General features: G+C 47.6%; 1 protein-coding gene across 16 annotated transcripts in view; it reads left to right on the top strand.

Moving 5' to 3' along the window:
- Nucleotides 1-258: 258 nt before the first annotated feature.
- hspg2 (heparan sulfate proteoglycan 2) overlaps nucleotides 259-14,446 on the top strand; it is a 515,715-nt gene continuing 501,527 nt past the window's right edge. For 14 of the 16 annotated variants that reach the window (XM_078239173.1, XM_078239177.1, XM_078239184.1 and 11 more), the window contains exon 1: nucleotides 259-526. In XM_078239173.1, coding sequence (XP_078095299.1) covers nucleotides 458-526 — 69 coding nt within the window. In that variant the 5' untranslated portion in view covers nucleotides 259-457. The remainder of the gene's footprint in view (nucleotides 527-14,446) is intronic. The other 2 variants (XM_078239186.1, XM_078239179.1) reach the window with 1 other exon arrangement.

A 14,446-nucleotide genomic window follows, 5' to 3' on the forward strand; every position in this document is an offset into this window, starting at 1 on the left:
CTGAAAGACGTGCTGGTTAGGTGGATTGGCCATGCTAAATTGCCCCTTAATATCAGGGGGACTAGCTAGGGGAAATGCATAGGGATCTATGACTCTAGTAAGGGTTTGGGAGGGATTGCTGTCTGTGTGGTGGACAGTGCTTCTGTTCTGTTGGGATTCTATGATGAGAAGTGAAGTCCGGTTCCTGAGGAAATCCAGTCCGGGTAGTGGGGAGGCGGGTGGATCCATTCCTGGGAATCCAGGCAGGGATTTGCGTGGGGGGTTGGCTGTGAGGAGCGAGTGGAGCTGGAGCTGGGAGGAGGGAGAGGGGGGCAGCGGCTGGACAACTTGCAGCAAAAGTTGCAGCAAGGAGCAGAGACGGGACAGCTCCACTTTTGATTCACTTTCTTCTCCCGGCGGCCGAGCAGCGGGAAGTTTCTGTCAGGAGTTTGGGAGAGAGAGAGAAGGCTGGAGAGAAATGGGCCGGAGAAAAGTTTCACTCCTTCACTGGCGTCTCCTCATCCAAATCCTCTTCCTCTCCTTCTGTGTGAGTAAAACATCCCCACTCCCCTTTCCTTTGAGTTCTTCATCCTCCTTGGCTTTCCTCGGTAGATTTTAAAGTCAGTTTACGGGGCGAGGGAAGGGCGAACTTTCCAAAAGTTTAACCCCCTCTCAAAAATCAAAAGTTGCCAAAAACTTTCTGAAAAAGTTGTGGAAAGTTTGCAGCCCAGGCCGGGGTCATTGTAAAGGTGCGGAATGTTGAGGTTCTACCCATCCTTGAGTATTCATTTGTGTAAAAGTTGCTCCCAGTAAGCAGCTAAAGGCTAATTTTATCCAGTCTGGAACTCTTGCTATGTTTCCAACCCTATTCATAGAGTTTCTTCTAAATCAGTCCCAGTCCCTCACATTTTTTGCATAAATACAATGTTGGACGTCTTGTTTGTGAAGGTGATTGCATTTTTTAACTCAAAAACTGAACTAAAAGAGAGAGGAGAGGCTGTAGTATAAGGCAGTGGAAATAATTGAATTGATTTCACAATGGGTGAGTTTGGTTTGGAGATTGTGTTCAGATGTTGCAAGATTTATTATACTCACTCACTCAAGGGGGCCCTCTGACACTCGGAGTTACTGGTGCTTCCTCAGCAGTTTACAGACCAGATATCACCTTTGCACCCCTCTTAGCTCCAGCTTTATCTGTCCAATTGGGTGCCTTTTGATACCCCCCCCCCCTGCTTCTTATGATTGGAGATGGGGGTCCCACACCTCAAGAAAGTTTTAAAAGTTTATTCACGCTTAATTATTAGTGTTGCAAATAAGGCTTACATTAACACTGCAATGAAGTTACTCTGAAGATCCCCTAGTCGCCACACTCGGGCGCCTGTTCGGGTACACCGAGGGAGAATTTAGCATGGCCAATGCATCTAACCAGTATGCCTTTTGGACTGTGGGAGGAAATTGGAGCACCCGGAGGAAGCCCACGCAGACATGGGGAGAATGTGCAGACTCCACACAGACAGTCAGTGACCCAAGCCGGGAATCGAACCTGGGTCCCGGCTGTTTTAACTCTTCTGGCTGAATTGTAATGTCAGGCTTTAATCATTGTTGCTACCCTCCCGGATACATGCTAGAGCAAATACAAGACTGTTCACAGGACCTGGGACCTGCTTTCAGTCACATCTTAGAAAGGTCCAGGCAAATGATCTCAGTACAGTTGTTCTGGCTGTCATGAATCGAAGCTTTGTGAAAGTGTGTCTAAAGTTCAGGCTGAAATGGTGTGAACCTGTACTTGGTGTGAATCTGTACTTGGCAAAGCTGTAGCTCTGTTACACTGCCTCTTTATTACACGACCAATGCTTTAAAGGCCCTTTAAAAGTGAACTGAAAGTAGAGTCTACACATTCTGCCTTAACTCTCCCCAAGTAGCTGTGTCGGTAAGTGCGATCAGCCCTCCAGCTCTGGAGGGGTTTGCAGGTTTGAACCCTGCCCTTTGCTGAGGTTGATGTTCTCTGTCAGTGAAGTAAGGGGATCTCTGTTTGGTTTGTGTGTCCCCGGGACATGAATGGTGATGGTCGGGGTGTGAGAAGGTGAGCAGTGATGATGCATCTGTGATCCTGAATGCAATCCAATGCCCCCTGCTGGAAACTGGGTGAGCCCTGACTGGACTTGAGGCTGCTGAAAAGTGTTGAAAGGGGGCTATGATGGGGGCAGGATACTGACAGCAGTGGATGGTGATTACACATCCCCTCCCTCCCTCCCACCCATTCTTTCCTACATCGGCTTCGTTGAAATGGAAATTCAGGCGAGGTCTGCAATGAGTGTCTGATCTGTGGCCAGTTTCCTGTTTCTGTTAATGTTGGTAGTGGCCCTCCTGGTGTCTATATTCATGGTCGTTCTCTGGTTGGATTGGAATGGTGTCTCCAGCATGACTCTGCCTTTAGTTTGGGAGGTTGTTAATCGTATGTATAGGGTATGAGGTAGATAGTTCAAATCTGATTGCTGCCTTCAACAGTGAATCAGCCCTGGCTGCAATTACAAGCAGATTGTTATGCACCGTCACTCCCATGGCCCTTTCGCTACGATTAGTATGGCTCACCCTACCCCATCTGCTCTCCAGCACTGTGGAGCTGCCTGTGTATTATGTCACTGCCCCTTCACCAAGGTAGTCAGAACATCTCCTGATTGGCAATTTAACTATCTCTCCCCTCACCTGCACTCCCCCTACTCCCCACACCATCTGTGTCGCTGCTCCATGATGACATCAACCAGAGGCTTTGGATCAGGTTTGACTGACACGCTTGACCCATGCTGAACATTAATACATCACCATCACCACCTCTCAGCCTTTTGACAGCCCTCGTGCTGAATTAATCGTCTACCACCAAGTTCTGATACATCAAAACTTCCACCCTTTGAAACATCGCTTCCCTCTGGAATATTGCAAACCTTCCAGCCGACCTCAATACAAAGATTGTTGCCTTTTGTCTTGTTGGACCTAACTCCTCTCATGCCCACCTTGAAATCCCCTCATAATTCAACTTTGTATCCAGTGCCACATTGAGCCCCTGTTGTACAACACAACTGTACGGGGCGGCACGGTGACACAGTGGTTAGCACTGCTGCCTCACAGCGCCAGGGACCCAGGTTCGATTCCCGGCTTGGGTCACTGTCTGTGTGGAGTTTGCACGTTTCCCCATGATGTCTGCGTGGGTTTCCTCTGGGTGCTCCGGTTCCCTCCCACAGTCCAAACATGTGTGGGTCAGGCCATGCTAAATTCTCCCTCAGTGTACCCGTACAGGCGCCGGAGTGTGGCGACTAGGGGAGATTCACAGTAACTTCATTGCAATGTTACTGTAAGTCTACTTGTGACTAATAAATAAACTTTAAACTTTAACTCATTTCTCCTACTTGCTTGCTGTCCCCTAATGCATTTAAATTAAAATCCTTATTCTCACCTAGAAATCTCTCCATGGCCTTGTCCCCTCCTATCGTGGTCTGCTGATTGCACCATTCTTCTGTCTCTCTGTCCCTCTGTTTGACCCATTATTTATGCGGCCATCTTACTCTATGATCCTCCCTTCCTAAACCTCACCATTTGAAAGGAAACAGCAGTATCCTGGAGTTTGATCTTCGATTGCTGGAGACTCCAGGCCAGTCCTGGAGAGTTGGCAACCCTAACCATGTTATACCTGGCAGTCTAGTGGTTTCTGAGTCACCTACTCTATTCACCTGAGGGTAGTCTCTACCAGACAAAATAACTTATGTCATTGTTCATGTGGTAAAACATGTCAAGGTGTTTCACAGGAGCAACATTGACACCAAAGAACGACCATGAATATTAGGTTCGGGTACCAAAAGCTTGATTAAACAGGTTTTGTCACAAGCGGTACCTAAAAGGTGAAAGAGAGGTGGCAAAGTTTAGAGAGAGACTTTCAGCTGAAGGCACAACTATCAGTGGTAGAGTTATTAAAATCCAGGACGCCGAAGAGGCCAGAATTGGAGGAGAGAGGGTTGGAGATAGTTACAGAGAAAGGGAGGGATGGAAATGAGAAGGGATCTGCAAGCGAGGACGAAAACTTTAAAAAATGGACGTGATCAGCCAGGAGGCACGGGAGGTCAGTGAGCCCCGGGGTGATGGATAAACAGGACTTGGTGAGAGTTGTGACACCGCTGGTCAGAGATCTGTAAGAATGTCCTCTCACTGAGATAGGGAAGCGAACAGTATAAATGGCTAATCACAGTGACTGACAGAATATCAGTCTTTTGATGGTAATCCAAAGAGCAGACTGTCCTGATTTGAGACGATATGGTACTAAGAGACAAAGAGGGTATGGAAAAATAGCAAGAACGATGAAAATTAGATTACAAAATAACTGTGACTCGTGCGCATGTAAATTCAGTCCAAGAATCACAGAAATGTCATTATCTTTAACTTGCATCATGGGGAATGCATTGTTCCTTTCAGAAACCAAGTGCCTGAGGTGCTGGCCTGGTTTAATTGCTCTGCCTTGTCTGGTGTTCTGCTTTACAGAATGCACATGTTCAAGATTTGACTCTTGGTCTGTACTATATCAGCTGGCTTCTGGTGTGCTGGCTGGGGGGAGGGTGTGGGGAAGGAGTTTGGCAGTGGTCAAAGCTATTGGAAAGTATGTGCGCGGGGGTGTGAGGCAAGGACAGCATGGACCCACCCTTTTTAGGCTTCATGCCTTGCTGTAGCTCCCATTTGAATGGTCCCTTGGCTGAGGTACTGAAGAGACCAGAACCTCAGCACGTCCATCTTCAGGAGAGATGGCGGCAGGTGTTAACCCAGCCAAGCCTTAGAAAGCATCTTGTCGGGCCTTTGACCCTGTGTTTACAACAAGTTCTTTTGAAAATTACTGTAACATTCCATCGAAGCAGTATTTTAGAAAAGCTAATTTTCCAGCACAAAGCTGCCCTTGTAATGGCGGGCCAGTTAGTTCATGTGCCTTTTGGCATGTTGAGAACAGGAGTGTGCCATTCAGCCTCTAGAGCCTGTTTCGCAGTTCAGTTAAACTGTGGCTGACCTACTCTCACACTCGGAGCGTCTGACTAGCCAGTGTGTCTGCTTGCGACAGGGGCAAAAGTTTTAATTATGGAGATTCAGGCTATCTCCAGACGTTTTTTTTCCATGCTCAACATGCACTGTCATTGGCAAGCTCTCACTCCAATAGAACTGGAATGGGACCATTTTGCAGAGAGTCTGGGATAGCAGGTTCTAGGGTGCTAAATGAAGGCATTGGGGATTATAGGATCACACTCGATTTCTTCCAAAAGTGAGAGGGAAACAACAGAAATATGATTTAGGCTGAAAAGTCACTTGTTTGTATTGATTACAAAGAGCCTGGATTAATAGAACAGCTGCAGAAATCCTCACAACGTTGGTCACATCTCCGCATGGAAAGTATTTAATTTGGGAAAGGCAGCAATGTCGGTATTTGTCTCCAATCCTGATCGAATTCAGACTGGAAAGGGACCAGCCCACAGATTGAAAAACTATTCATTCTGGATGGTGAAGTGAAAGTCTTCAGATGTTTACCTTGTTCAATGGGAAAGATTCACGAGCATGATTGCAGGGATGAGCAACTTCAAAGAGCAAATATGCAGAAGTTGGGATTGTTTTCTTTGGAGAAAAGAAGGCTTTGAGTCTGTTGGATAGAGATGTTCAAATTCTTGCGGGATCTGGACAGAGTGGATAGGGAGAAACTCTTCCCACTGGCGGAAGGGTTGAGAACGAGATTTATTTATTTGTGTCGCAAGTATGCTTACATTAACACTGCAGTGATATTGTGAAAATCCCCTTTAAAGATTTATGGTAATTGGCATAAGACATAGGAGCAGAATTAGGCCACTCGGCCCATCGATTCTGCTCCGCCATTCAATCATGGCTGATATTTTTCTCATCCCCATTCTCCTGCCTTTTCCCCATAACCCCTGATCCCTTATTAATCAAGAACCTATCGATCTCTGTCTTAAAGACACTCAATGACCTGGCCTCCAGAGCCTTCGGCGGCAGAGTTCCACAGATTCATCGCTCTGTGGCTGCAGAAATTCCTCCTCCTCTCTGTTTTAAATGATCGTCTCTTTAGCCTGAGGTTGTGCCCTCTGGTTCTAGTTTTCCGACTAGTGGAAACATCCTCTCCACTCTATCCAGGCCTCGCAGTATCCTGTAAGTTTCAATAAGATCCCCCCTCATCCTTCTAAACTCCAACGAGTACAAACCCAGAGTCCTCAACCGTTCCTCATACGACAAGCTCTTCATTCCAGGGATCATTCTTGTGAACCTCCTGCAGACCCTTTCCAAGGCCAGCACATCCTTCCTTACGTACAGGGCCCAAAACTCTTCACAGTATTCCTAATGGGGTCTGACCAGAGACTTATACAGCCTCAGAAGTACATCCCTGCTCTTGTATTCTAGCCCTCTCGACATGAATGCTAACATTGCAATTGCCTTCCTAACTGCCGACTGAACCTGCATATTAACCTTAAGAGAATCTTGAACAGTGACTCCCAAGTCCCTTTGTGTTTCTGATTTCCTAAGCATTTTTCCATTTAGAAAATAGTCCATGCCTCCATTCCTCCTTCCAAAGTGCATAACCTCACCCTTTTCCACATTGTCTTCCATCTGCCACTTCTTTGCCCACTCTCCTAACCTGTCCAAATCCTTCTGCAGCCCCCCTGCTTCCTCAATACTCCCTGTCCCTCTAGAAGCAATGGGATGTGGGCCGAAATTTTCCAGCTGTTCCCACTGGTGGAATTTTCCCGTCTCGCTAACAGCAAGCCCATGCCACGGTGAGCGGTTAAAATCTAGAATGCACCATCTACGAGTGGTGGGGCAGGTTCAGTGAAGACATTCAAGGGAATTGGATTAGTATCTTCTAAGGATGGGTGTGCAGGGATGGAGGGAGAAAGCAGGACGCTAGGTACATTGCTCATTCAGAGAACCAGCACGGGTATGTTGGGTGAATGGCCTCTTTCTGTGCTGTGCCGTTTCTGTGAATAGATGCCAGCTGTAGTGTGCCGAGGATCCTGAGCACTTTGTGCTCCGGCCATTCTGATAACACTGGGGAAACATTAGTGAGTTTGGCAACTGAATCTGTGTGGACTGCCACCAGGTATGGTTGGCACAAGAGGCTTGATCAGTCTGTAAAATGGTTCCGTGCACAGTTGCCTTAAAGAGGTATTCAAATGTTGTTTGGCACGGGACTTATTTTAGTCACGTTTCGCAACAGGAGATGAAACCTTCAAGTTTTGCTGTGAAGCTCTCATTGGGAAACTGTTGTGTTCCAGCAAGGATTCAGAGGATAGGAGAGAGCCTGTGTCCTGGCTGCCTGTCTGTGGTTGATCTGAGCTTTTCATGAGGGAGTGAAAAGTGGTGACTGCATCTTAACATTTAACAAACTCTGCATTGCTCAAAGCAGTCTGAGGCAGTTCAGATATTAGATTATCGGAGGTGGGTAAACAGATTTATTATTGCCATCGAGAGCGGATCAATAATTCGCTGCTTTGAGGGTAAGCTTTTGAAGAATCAACAGCTCAAATGTTTATATTAAAGGTAAACTACTCAAACGGCAAACAGGCTGCCAACACCTCAGAAACATTCTAGTTGGCACCATGGCCTTTTGAGTGAGCTTCCTGTGGGACTGTGCCCTGCGCCAGCTGCTGCTGTCAAGACTCTGGGAGACATGGGGAATGTTGTATTCCGAGTGCCTGATTGACTGCTTTGACAACAGAGATAGATCTTGTGTTAGTCCATGTAGGGGGTGGGGAGGGGGGAGATGAGGCCCCCCAATCAGATCAACTGTGATCTTATTGAGAACAGGCTCGAGGGGCTGATTGGCCTACTCCTAATTTGTATGTCCATATTGCCTTGCATTCAGTTGGGAGTCGATGCCTGATTTGCTGAATCGTGGAGTATCAGTGGAGGCCATTCAGCCCATCATAGAGTCATAGAGGTTTATAGCATGGAAACAGGCCCTTCGGCCCAACTTGTCCATGCCGCCCTTTTTTAAAACCCCTAAGCTAATCCCAATTTCCACCATTCTTTCAGGGAGCGCATCCCAGATTGTAACAACTCTGTGCACAAGAATGTTTTACCTGACCACCACCACCCCCTGCAACCCCATCGCATTAAATCCGATTAGCTTCCAATGCAGAAACGAGGTAGTTTTAAATGTTTTATTGTCTCCAGGAATGAAATGCTGGTAATCTTGATTTTAAGTCTTCTAACTGCAGGTAAACATTGGAAGCTAATTATAGCGCATTTGGCCCATATCCCTCTATACCCATCATACCCATGTAACTATCTAAATGCTTTTTAAAAGACAAAATTGTACCCGCCTCAACTACTGGCAGCTTGTTCCAGACACTCACCACCCTATGTGTGAAAAAATTGCCCCTCTGGACACTTTTGTAACTCTCCCCTCTCACCTTAAATCTATGCCCTCTAGTTTTAGACTCCCCCATCTTTGGGAAAAGATATTGACTATCTAGCTGATTATTTTATAGACCGTGTTTCCACCATTCTTTCAGGGAGCGCATCCCAGATTGTAACAACTCTGTGCACAAGAATGTTTGACCTGACCACCACCACCCCCTGCAACCCCATCGCATTAAATCCGATTAGCTTCCAATGCAGAAACGAGGTAGTTTTAAATGTTTTATTGTCTCCAGGAATGAAATGCTGGTAATCTTGATTTTAAGTCTTCTAACTGCAGGTAAACATTGGAAGCTAATTATAGCGCAGCCTTTACGAATGATTTTAAAGATTATTATATGCTTAGGATTTGAGTTTACTCCAAATCTGTGTTCAGCTAATTGTTCCTTGTTTGTAGCTATGCCTTATTTTCCCTGTGAACTCTATTACTGTTTTCCTGTTTGATTAAAGCAAAGTGATCATAATGCTAAAAATAACACCAGTCAGTTGCAATTACAATTTTTATTTCCCCCTCTGAGCGAGTAAAACCACTCCACCCTTGAACTCCCCCCACCCCCCTCCCCCCACACCCACCTATCGGAATCCTTAAGTTCTACCCTTTTTTGGGCATGGAAAATAGTTGAGCGTTTTGCTCCATGTTGCCATAGCATCAGCCCCCTCCCCAACACTACGAGGGTACAAACAGCACTCTTGCCCTTGGCTCTGCTGTGCAAAGCCAGGCTGTGTGTCCCCCAGGCATTCCACAGCTCTGAGATCAGAGGAAGGATAGGGTTTGCCTGAAAGGAAAGCTGCAATGCCTAAAGAAACACGATAGGCAAGGGCTCGGGAAGCTGAATTCAAGGATTCTGTCACCTGGCCAGGCGTGTTCAAACTTCATTGAAGCCTGTGTGCCGTGATTATTGTCTGGGGCTATGCGGAGAACTTACAGACACCATGATAAGTGGTTACTCTGCCCTGTGGCTGCAGTGAAGTTGGAATGTACAATTGTACGGAAGCTTTTTCTTCCCTCCCAATTAAATTTAGTCAGAGTGGATTGAACAGCAGAGAGTTTATGCTGGATTTCATATAAAGTTGACTAAAATTATGAATTAATGCTAAAATTTAGAGACAGGAAGAGCCAGTGGGTGGCATGGAACTTGTTTTACTCATTAGTGGCTAGCACTGCTGCCTCTCAGCGCCATGGACCTGGGTTCAATTCCCGGCTTGGGTCACTGTCTGTGTGGAGTCTGCACGTTCTCCCTGTGTCTGCGTGGGTTTCCTCCGGATGCTCCGGTTTCCTCCCACAGCCTGAAAGACGTGCTGGCATTGACCATGCTAAATTATCCCTCAGTGTACCCGAACAGGCGCCGGTGTGTGGCGACTGGGGGAATTTTCACAGTAACTTCATTGCAGTGTTAATGTAAGCCGACTTGTGATGCTAATAAATAAAACTAAAACTAATTGTCCTTGCGAAGATGATGGTGAGCCGCCTTCTTGAACCTCGAGTCCATGTGGGCAGCCCAGGGTGCTGTTAGGGAGGAAGCTAAGGAACGATGATAAACCTCTGTAACAGGATCATGTGGGGAATGGTGGGGAGCCTGTCTTTGTGCCAGGCACAGCATTGGTATCTGCCCCACACTCCCAATACTGCACTCATTCAACACGGTAATAAACTCCAACACTGTCCCTCAGCACTGTAATAAACTCCAGCACTGCGCCTCGGCACTGTAATAAACTCCAACACTGCTACGCTCCCTCGACACTGTAATAAACTCCAACACTGTCCCTCGGCACTGTAATAAACTCCAGCACTGTCCCTCGACACTGTAATAAACTCCAACACTGCGCCTTTGCACTGTAATATACTCCAGCACTGTCCCTCGGCACTGTAATAAACTCCAACACTGCTACGCTCCCTCAACACTGTAATAAACTCCAGCACTGTCCCTCGACACTGTAATAAACTCCAGCACTGTCCCTCGACACTGTAATAAACTCCAACACTGCGCCTTTGCACTGTAATAAACTCCAGCACTGTCCCTCGGCACTGTAATAAACTCCAACACTGCTACGCTCCCTCAACACTGTAATAAACTCCAGCACTGTCCCTCGACACTGTAATAAACTCCAACACTGCGCCTTTGCACTGTAATAAACTCCAGCACTGTCCCTCGACACTGTAATAAACTCCAACACTGCGCCTTTGCACTGTAATAAACTCCAGCACTGTCCCTCGACACTGTAATAAACTCCAGCACTGTCCCTCGACACTGTAATAAACTCCAGCACTGTCCCTCGACACTGTAATAAACTCCAACACTGCGCCTTTGCACTGTAATAAACTCCAGCACTGACCCTCGACACTGTAATAAGCTCCAGCACTGCCCCTCGACACTGTAATAAACTCCAGCACTGCCCCTCGACACTGTAATAAACTCCAGCACTGCGCCTCGACACTGTAATAAACTCCAGCACTGCCCCTCGACACTGTAATAAACTCCAGCACTGCCCCTCGACACTGTAATAAACTCCAGCACTGCCCCTCGACACTGTAATAAACTCCAGCACTGCCCCTCGACACTGTAATAAACTCCAGCACTGACCCTCGACACTGTAATAAACTCCAGCACTGCCCCTCGACACTGTAATAAACTCCAGCACTGCCCCTCGACACTGTAATAAACTCCAGCACTGCGCCTCGACACTGTAATAAACTCCAACACTGCGCCTCGACACTGTAATAAACTCCAGCACTGCCCCTCGACACTGTAATAAACTCCAGCACTGCCCCTTGGCACTGTAATAAACTCCAGCACTGCGCCTTGACACTGTAATAAACTCCAGCACTGCGCCTCGACACTGTAATAAACTCCAGCACTGCGCCTCGACACTGTAATAAACTCCAGCACTGCGCCTCGACACTGTAATAAACTCCAGCACTGCGCCTCGACACTGTAATAAACTCCAGCACTGCACCTCGACACTGTAATAAACTCCAACACTGCGCCTCGACACTGTAATAAACTCCAGCACTGCGCCTCGACACTGTAATAAACTCCAGCACTGCACCTCGACACTGTAATAAACTCCAGCACTGCCCCTCGACACTGTAATAAACTCCAGCACTGCCCCTTGGCACTGTAATAAACTCCAGCACTGCGCCTTGACACTGTAATAAACTCCAGCACTGCGCCTCGACACTGTAATAAACTCCAGCACTGCGCCTCGACACTGTAATAAACTCCAGCACTGCGCCTCGACACTGTAATAAACTCCAGCACTGCGCCTCGACACTGTAATAAACTCCAGCACTGCGCCTCAACACTGTAATAAACTCCAGCACTGCGCCTCGACACTGTAATAAACTCCAGCACTGCGCCTCGACACTGTAATAAACTCCAGCACTGCACCTCGACACTGTAATAAACTCCGGCACTGCCCCTCGACACTGTAATAAACTCCAGCACTGCCCCTTGGCACTGTAATAAACTCCAGCACTGCGCCTTGACACTGTAATAAACTCCAGCACTGCGCCTCGACACTGTAATAAACTCCAGCACTGCGCCTCGACACTGTAATGAGCTCCAGCACTGCGCCTCGACACTGTAATAAACTCCAGCACTGTCCCTCGACACTGTAATAAACTCCAGCACTGCCCCTCGACACTATAATAAACTCCAGCACTGTAATAAACTCCGGCACTGTAATAAACTCCGACACTGTAATAAACTCCGGCACTGTAATAAACTCCGGCACTGTAATAAACTCCGGCACTGTAATAAACTCCGACACTGTAATAAACTCCGGCACTGCCCCTCGGCACTGTAATAAACTCCAACACTGCGCCTCGGCACTGTAATAAACTCCGGCACTGTAATAAACTCCGGCACTGTAATAAACTCCGACACTGTAATAAACTCCGGCACTGCCCCTCGGCACTGTAATAAACTCCAACACTGCGCCTTTGCACTGTAATATACTCCAGCACTGTCCCTCGGCACTGTAATAAACTCCAACACTGCTACGCTCCCTCAACACTGTAATAAACTCCAGCACTGTCTCTCGACACTGTAATAAACTCCAGCACTGTCCCTCGACACTGTAATAAACTCCAACACTGCGCCTTTGCACTGTAATAAACTCCAGCACTGACCCTCGACACTGTAATAAGCTCCAGCACTGCCCCTCGACACTGTAATAAACTCCAGCACTGCCCCTCGACACTGTAATAAACACCGGCACTGCCCCTCGACACTGTAATAAACTCCAGCACTGCACCTCGACACTGTAATAAACACCGGCACTGCCCCTCGACACTGTAATAAACTCCAGCACTGCCCCTTGGCACTGTAATAAACTCCAGCACTGCGCCTCGACACTGTAATAAACTCCAGCACTGCCCCTCGACACTGTAATAAACACCGGCACTGCCCCTCGACACTGTAATAAACTCCAGCACTGCACCTCGACACTGTAATAAACACCGGCACTGCCCCTCGACACTGTAATAAACTCCAGCACTGCCCCTTGGCACTGTAATAAACTCCAGCACTGCCCCTTGGCACTGTAATAAACTCCAGCACTGCGCCTCGACACTGTAATAAACTCCAGCACTGCGCCTCGACACTGTAATAAACTCCAGCACTGCGCCTCGACACTGTAATAAACTCCAGCACTGCGCCTCGACACTGTAATAAGCTCCAGCACTGCGCCTCGACACTGTAATAAACTCCAACACTGCCCCTCAGCACTGTAATAAACTCCGGCACTGTAATAAACTCCGGCACTGTAATAAACTCCAGCACTGTCCCTCGACACTGTAATAAACTCCAACACTGCCCCTCAGCACTGTAATAAACTCCGGCACTGTAATAAACTCCAGCACTGCGCCTCGACACTGTAATAAACTCCAACACTGCCCCTCAGCACTGTAATAAACTCCGGCACTGTAATAAACTCCGGCACTGTAATAAACTCCGGCACTGTAATAAACTCCAGCACTGTAATAAACTCCAGCACTGTCCCTCGACACTGTAAGAAACTCCAGCACTGTCCCTCGACACTGTAATAAACTCCAGCACTGTCCCTCGACACTGTAAGAAACTCCAGCACTGTCCCTCGACACTGTAATAAACTCCAGCCCTGTCCCTCGACACTGTAATAAACTCCAGCACTGACCCTCGACACTGTAATAAACTCCAGCACTGACCCTCGACACTGTAATAAACTCCAGCACTGCGCCTCGACACTGTAATAAACTCCAGCACTGCGCCTCGACACTGTAATAAAATCCAGCCCTGTTCCTCGGCACTGTAATAAACTCCAGCACTGTCCCTCGGCACTGTAATAAACTCCAGCACTGACCCTCGACACTGTAATAAACTCCAGCACTGCCCCTCGGCACTGTAATAAACTCCAGCACTGACCCTCGACACTGTAATAAACTCCAGCACTGCCCCTCGGCACTGTAATAAACTCCAGCACTGCACCTCAGCACTGTAATAAACTCCAGCACTGCGCCTCGACACTGTAATAAACTCCAGCACTGCCCCTCGACACTGTAATAAACTCCAGCACTGCCCCTCGACACTGTAATAAACTCCAGCACTGCGCCTCGACACTGTAATAAACTCCAGCACTGCGCCTCGACACTGTAATAAACTCCAGCACTGCGCCTCGACACTGTAATAAAATCCAGCCCTGTTCCTCGGCACTGTAATAAACTCCAGCACCTCGCCTCGACACTATAATAAACTCCAGCACTGTCCCTCGACACTGTAATGAGCTCCAGCACTGACCCTCGACACTGTAATAAACTCCAGCACTGCCCCTCGACACTGTAATAAACTCCAGCACTGCCCCTCGACACTGTAATAAACTCCAGCACTGCGCCTCGACACTATAATAAACTCCAGCACTGTCCCTCGGCACTGTAATAAACTCCAGCACTGACCCTCGACACTGTAATAAACTCCAGCACTGCCCCTCGGCACTGTAATAAACTCCAGCACTGCCCCTCGGCACTGTAATAAACTCC

This window comes from Mustelus asterias, chromosome 22 (assembly GCF_964213995.1).
Source record: "Mustelus asterias chromosome 22, sMusAst1.hap1.1, whole genome shotgun sequence".
Classification (NCBI taxonomy): domain Eukaryota; kingdom Metazoa; phylum Chordata; class Chondrichthyes; order Carcharhiniformes; family Triakidae; genus Mustelus; species Mustelus asterias.